Genomic DNA, 6,633 nt, shown 5'->3' with positions numbered 1-6,633 from the left:
TCCCCCCCATCCCTCCTTCCCTATAGCTTGACGACCGTTGCTCCTCCTTCTACTCGAGGGAGCTTGGCGAGGTGCACGGCGCACGCGACTGTCGTCCTGACTCTTGTCTGACGATACGTCGTAGTCATTGTGGGCGCAAGTGCCTAGCTCGCAGTTTGTGCCGCACACAAAGGAGACTGAGCGGAGAAGAGAGGAAGTGAGACGACCACGCAGATCGTTGATCTGATACAGTCCAGCGGTGGTTGGATCGGAGGAGCCCGAGACTGATCACTCCCCGCCACGGATCTGTTGCCCGCCACAATCCACATGACGACTCACGTGGCTTGGCTAGAGGGCGCTGGTGGCCTGAGGGTTCCGCTGCCTCCCGGTATTACTGTTCTGGGCCGTGGCCCGGCCGCCGGCGACGCTGCGCGACGGTGCTCTCGGCGGCAGGTGCGACTGAGCTTTGATGCGGTTGCCGGCGCGCTTGAGCTCCACCAACTCGGCGCCAATGCGGCGGAAGTGACGATGGCGGCGGCGGCGGCTGTGTCGCGACTGGCGGCTGGGGCGGCCGTCTGCCTGACCGACGGCGATGGCGTCCGACTTGTCCGTGGTGCACCGCTGCTTACGGTGCGGATCGAGGCAAGCCAGCCGCCACCGAGCTTGAAGCGGCGGCGGGCGGCGGCAGGAGGCAGCGGGGACGACGACGATGTTGCATGCTCGCGCGCCCCGAGCGCCAAGCGCCGCGTGTGTCGGTACGGTACGTCGTGCTACCGCTGGCGCAAGAATCTGCGGCACGCTGCCATGTTCTGGCATCCACACGAAGCCGGCAGCGACGGGCGCGGCGAATCCGAGTCGTCCGACGACGCAACCCAGGCCGTGGGCACCGCCTCGAATTCTCACTCTGGCCCAGAGTCGGGCTCGGCGACGAGCTCGCTCACCGAGGTTGTGACGGAAAGACCAGCGGCCTGCTCTGCGTCGTCGTCATCGGCGACCGAGCCGCTTGACGGCAGCTTCACTGCGCCGCCATCGGCGTTTAAGACGGCAGTGGCTTGCACGAGCGACTCGGCAAGCGCGGCAGAGAGCTCCAATGACGACGACGGTGGTTGCAGAGCGCAGGAGGGCGCGGCTGGTGTGGGCCGCAAGGCGCGGTTACGGATGGACACTGCCGCCGAGCGCGCTGCCAAGCAGGCGCTGCTTGCGCAGTGGGAGATCCAGCCGCTCGAGCTGGAGCTGGGCGAGCCGTTGGGCATGGGCACGTTTGGCGAGGTCAAGCGCGGCCGGTGGCGTGGGACACCGGTGGCGGTCAAGCGGTTGCACAAGGTCTCTGCCGCCACGCTTCAGGTCTTCTACTCGGAAGTGGCGCTTCTGCTCAAGCTGCGCCATCCCAACATCGTGGCATGTCTTGGTGTGTGCTCGTCGGCGGAGCGGCCATTTCTTGTCATGCCGTACCTGCCGTACAACCTCGCGCAGGCTGTCGCTGCTGTTCCCGAGCTCTGCTGCGAGGGCGCGGCGCTAGTGCGGACAGCACGGGACATTGCCTCGGGCCTCGCCCACCTGCACCTCGCGTCGCCGCCGATCATCCACCGTGATCTGAAGCCCGGCAACGTGCTGGTCGACGAGCACGGCCGGGCGGTCCTCTGCGACTTTGGCATCTCGCGCCGGATGGCCGACGCCGAGAGCTCGGCTCAGACTCGAATCGGGACGCCTGCGTACATGGCGCCAGAGATTCTTGCCGGCAAGCCGTACGGCGCCGCTGTCGATATCTACGCCTTTGGCATGCTGCTTTACTTTCTCGGCGCCCGCGAGCCGCCGTTTGCCGGCTCGGATCCGCTCGCCGTCATCTTTGCTATTGTTACCGACGGTCGGCGCCCTTCATCAGCCGCCTTGAGCCTCAGTCACCCGCTCCACGAACTCATGACCTCATGCTGGGCCCAGGAGCCTTCGGACCGACCGGCCGTCACCGACCTGCTCGCCGTCCTCACCGCCGATTGAGCCGCCGTCGGCAATGAGACCACTTTGGAGCCTCCACGAGCCACTGATTGCCTAGTTGACTCTAGTCTACCTCCGCGTGGCGGCTGTCGAGTGCTTGGCTGATAGCAGTCGACAGCACTCTTGCGCCAACCACCAATCACGCATGGCGTGTGGGACAAGGCCCGCTCTCACCGCCCCGGCAACACGAGCCAAGAACGTACCTTTTGTTTTGATTGGCTGCGGGATTTGTAGAGGTCAAGGCTCGCTACAGCAACCAGAAACACCTCTCACAGCTGTGCAATATGGGATGTGGCGCATCCCGTCCAGTTGCAGAACCACCCGGTACGGTTAGAGTCAGAGAGTCTGCTCCTGGCACGACGGACTTTGTTCTCCATGTGGTCGACATTTGCGGCAGTCGGCCCATGCTCGACGTGACACTTTCTCTCGAGCGAGTGAGGCAGTTGGGGACGGGCGTTCTGCCAGGCTCAATTCCCGCTGAAGACCTCATCTCCTCGCCTTCGGCTGTCTCCCTTCTGGCTACCCTCTCTGCGCGGGCCACACTCGCGATCACACCAACCGCCACGGATGCATACTATGATGACTCTGGCGTGCTGCGGGTGACCGTATCCGACTTGCTGGCTATTTTTGCCAGTGAGTTCCCCAAATTGGGTCTCGTCGAGGCCACCGTGTGGGACCGCGAGATGAGCACTTGCGCCGCGACCATTGTCGCCGTCGCCGGCCTACCGTCCACCCCAACCGCCAAGTGGATGCTGCGGATCAATGGCGTGCGTGTTGACTACGCTCGCGTTGCCCTCGGCCACGTCACCGCCCTTGACGACATCCAACTGGTGCGGGTTCCTGGCCGGCCGCGCTGCCCGCCAACACTCGGTGGGAGCGTCTGTGATTGATTGCTCTCCTTTTTCACGTAATGGCGAAACGACGGCATCCGGTCTCGGTAGCAAACGTGAGCCATGTCCGACCACCTTTACCGTAGTTCGCGAGCCACTTTTCTTCCCACCTCCTCTTGCTGTGAAAACACCATGGGGTGTGGCACGTCCCGCAACACATTGCCTTCCAAGCTCGAGACTCTGCCCCGCCTAGTGGGGCCACAAGTCGTGACATCGCGCATGTCCACGCTCGCTAGCAAGCCCCTCGTGGTCCGTGTCGACTACTCTACCCGCCGCCTGCCGAGCGGGTACGTTCTTTGTCCGGAATACGCAGATTTTAACCTGTCAAACGAACGGTCAAGGCCTTTTCAAGCGAGAAATGGTTTGACCGCCTACACCCGCACCTCTGACACGGCCGCGTTCAAGAGTTGCCACGGTCGCCTCGTCCCCTTCTCCGGAGCCGAATACCCCGGCGTTGACACCGAGAGCTCGGGCTTGGTCTACTCTATGACTGTCGGCAACTTGCTTAACGCTGTTCAGGTCAAATATGGTGATCTGGTCATCAGTCAAAAGTCGGAGTGGTTGCCCCCCGTCTACAACAAGGTTGCCCGCCCGATCGCCGCGGTCACCGCCATCAACAACGTTTGTGCCGATGAGAGCCATGCTTGGCGCATGTTGCTCAACGGCATCGAGTGCGAGCTGGCCGAAGTCGCGCTCAACGATGTCTTTTCGGGTGACGTCATCGAGCTCGTCTTTGTCGCTCGCTCCTCGCTTCGGCGCCCGCGCACGTTCGCCTGCCCGCGCCTCCCGCACATGTCTGACTCAAGCTGCTATCCCTCAGCAGGCACATCGTCGCCGGCAGGTTCACGCACCTGCGAGTTTCCAACCAATCGGTCGATGATGTCAGACGACGTTGTGCCAGATTGTGACACGACCAGCCGTGTGTGCTTTGGCGCCGACGCTACCGTTCGCGCCGTCCCGCGCGCCCCAACCACCATTTCGCCGACCGACACTCCGAGCCCGTATCTCGACATCGCATCTTTGTTCGACGAGGCGAATATGCTGGTCAACCAGGCTCATTTCGCTTTGTGCGACTCGGAGCTGGCCTCAACGCCGTCGCCCACCCCGGCCTTGAGCGGGCCGTACTCGTCGATGTGAAGCGAGAAAAAAGGTTTGGCAGATAAGGAGTCGTGTAAAAAACGTACCTTTTTGGCCACACTTACGTTTTGCCGTCCATCGGGTCAGGTGACGGACTGCCGCATCCGCACCTCAGAGCCATCGCACAGTTCACTTTGACGGAGCCATCCAAGCACCTCGTGCCCAGCTCCGTCGGCCCACGGACGTCCTCGAATGGGGTGCAGCTCGTCACGCTCTGCGGATGTTGGTGGCCGGCACATCATTGTCCATGCCGCACCACTTCATCGTGACCACGAAGCGAAATCGGCCAATGCCGTTTCGCCAAACCCATGCCTCGCGGCTGCCGAGTCAACGCTGACCAGTCTCACCATCGTCATTAGCTTTGGCCCCGACGAGGCCAGGTACGAGCTAGCATCAGAAGTCGATGCGCTACATGACATCGTTGCCGAGCGCAATGCCGAATCTGGCGCCTGGTTCTTCCAGGGTCGCATCACGCCACTGGGCGTCATCGCTGCCCTCGCTGTTCTTCATCCCGACCTCGACATCAACCTCGGCACCGAGTGGTGCCTACACTCAGCGGGGGGATGGCGGCAACAGGCGATGCAGGCAGTCACAAACTGCAATGACATTCACGTTGGCGCGGCTGACGTCGAGCTGCCATCTCCCGAGCCGGTCGCCGCCGTCATCTCTGCTGGTGGATGGGGGAGTTGCGCCGAGCAAGGGTGGCGCCTCTCGCTCAACGGCATGGAGATGCATGGCGTTCACAAGGCCGCGACCTGTCGGTCGGTCATGCCTGGTGATGTGCTCGAACTCGCCCTTGTGCCGCGGGCGGCCCTGTCTGTCGTCCGCTTCAGCACTCGCCCAACCCGGGCCGACATCATCACCGCCATCCAGCCCAATCTGGCAAGTACCCGTACAGAGAGCACTTCAGCTGGCTTGCTCACGCCGTCGCCGCGGAAGCACTCGGACATAGTTGTTGCTCAGCGCCCGTCACCACCCACCACGCCGCACAGCAGTCAAGCGGGCAGCATCGAGCCACTCTCGCACGCCTTGTCCGACAACCACATCTGCCAAGCCAACCCGGCCATGCCTGTTTCTACCTCGGTCTACTCACGTTCAGCCGCGGACACAAGGCTGAAAACGTGGAGCACCCAGACGCCCACCTACGCGATCTAGCCCATACGTACCGCGCTTGGAGCGCGCCCGGACCACGCGCGACCATCAGACAGATTTCACTACAAAACGCATAGCTTTCGTCCACGGCGGGACCACCGTTGCTTGTTCGAGTACGTTGCCAGAGTCTAGGGAGGCAATTACGATCGTCACAACTCCGGTGATTGCCTCCCTGGACTGCGTCCAACTAGGAGACCACGTGATTGGAGGCGAAATTGGGAAACAGACTATTGGGCCAATGATCCGACCTGACCCGGTGGTGGAGCCATCTTTGCAACTACAACAAACTGCCGCACCTCTTCCGCGCGCCCTCCCCTCGTCATCGCTATCGCGCAGCCTCTTCCACGAGCCAGCATGTACGCTGCCCCATCCCTCGCCTCTGGCACAGCACCATCTCCTTGAAAAAGAACCATAGTCAGCGAGCCTCGATCCCCAAAGCCGACCTCGACGGAAAACAAACCCACTCTCGCAACGACATGCAACCCACGCGTGCCGGGAGGAGCAGTTTTGCCAATCGAAAGTGGGTCAGAATGGGCGAGTCGCGTCATCCTCCGCATTGCCGTGGCAGGGGTACACCCGACTGCCGCCATGGGCTGTGGCTCGTCACGCAAGCCGCAGCTGCCTGCCTCACCCAAGCGGCAACTGCCCAAGCACTACTACTCCACGGTGCAGCGCGGGTATGCCCTCGAAGTCCTCCTCTCGCCTTCCTCCACGCCCGTCTCCTTTGCCCTCGCGCCGTCGTCGGCCAACCTCGCACCACCACCGGCAGCCACCGCAGTCACTGCGGCGGGTGGCTCTGCCAGCCTCCTCTCCGGAGACACGCACGGCTCACCAGGCTCACCAAGATCACCGGGCTTGTCATCGTCTCCGAAGAGCACAACAACATCAATGGAGCGGGTCGACTCGTCCGAGTCCTCGCTCGCCTCGTGGGTCTCCACCCCCCGGTCAAAGCTCTCGGTCACTGAGCTCTTTACTTGCCTCAACATGGCCCATCCGGAGCTCCAGTTGCTAGAGGCACCGGCAGAAGCGGAAGGCCGCCGATTCTCGGCCGTCGTCTCGGTCATGGGCCATGCTGCCGACAACTACCACGCATGGTGGCTCCGCGTCAATGGCTCCTTTGTCCACAAGTTCTTCCTCGTTGACGGCTCGGTCATTCCGGACGACGTCATCGAGCTCGTCCGCGTCCGCCTCGACAACCCGCTCCTCCAGCAGCCGACCGCCACAACAGGCCATCGCTCCTGATCCCACCCGCCACCTTCCACACCATCTGCCTTTGCCCCGAGCTTGGTGACTGTCACCACTCGCACCCGCTGGCTCCCGGTGCTCTACTCATCCCTGGTCTCTGCCACCCCAATCACACCCACACCCTCTTGTCAGGAACCAGGCCATGATCGGTCCTCCCCTATTTACCGCACTCCTTCAACTCCATCCCCTCCATCCCATCCTCTGTAAACTCGTCCTCCAAGTCGCACTACCTGCACCA

At 62.6% G+C, this 6,633-nt stretch overlaps 3 protein-coding genes across 3 annotated transcripts; all 3 read left to right on the top strand.

The window, feature by feature from the left end:
• Positions 1-320: 320 nt before the first annotated feature.
• Positions 321-2,020, top strand: AMSG_11458 (TKL protein kinase; the record flags this gene model as incomplete). Its single annotated transcript, XM_013897220.1, has 1 exon — positions 321-2,020. A coding segment is annotated over one exon (1,654 nt), but the record flags the coding sequence as incomplete, so codon positions are not given.
• A 904-nt stretch (positions 2,021-2,924) lies between these two features.
• On the top strand, positions 2,925-3,998 carry AMSG_11457 (uncharacterized protein; the record flags this gene model as incomplete). The annotated part of the gene is made up of 1 exon (XM_013897219.1): positions 2,925-3,998. The coding sequence occupies one exon, from the start codon at positions 2,925-2,927 to the stop codon at positions 3,996-3,998; it is 1,074 nt and encodes a 357-aa protein (XP_013752673.1).
• A 192-nt stretch (positions 3,999-4,190) lies between these two features.
• Positions 4,191-6,618, top strand: AMSG_11456 (uncharacterized protein; the record flags this gene model as incomplete). Its single annotated transcript, XM_013897218.1, has 2 exons — positions 4,191-4,966; positions 5,690-6,618. 2 exons carry the CDS (start codon positions 4,191-4,193, stop codon positions 6,390-6,392), a joined length of 1,479 nt encoding a protein of 492 aa, XP_013752672.1. The 3' UTR covers positions 6,393-6,618.
• Positions 6,619-6,633: the final 15 nt, after the last annotated feature.

The sequence above is a fragment of the Thecamonas trahens genome, assembly GCF_000142905.1.
Source record: "Thecamonas trahens ATCC 50062 unplaced genomic scaffold supercont1.82, whole genome shotgun sequence".
Classification (NCBI taxonomy): Eukaryota; order Apusomonadida; family Apusomonadidae; genus Thecamonas; species Thecamonas trahens.
Note: the sequence above shows the minus strand (reverse complement) of the source record. Positions and strands in the feature narration are given on the sequence as shown.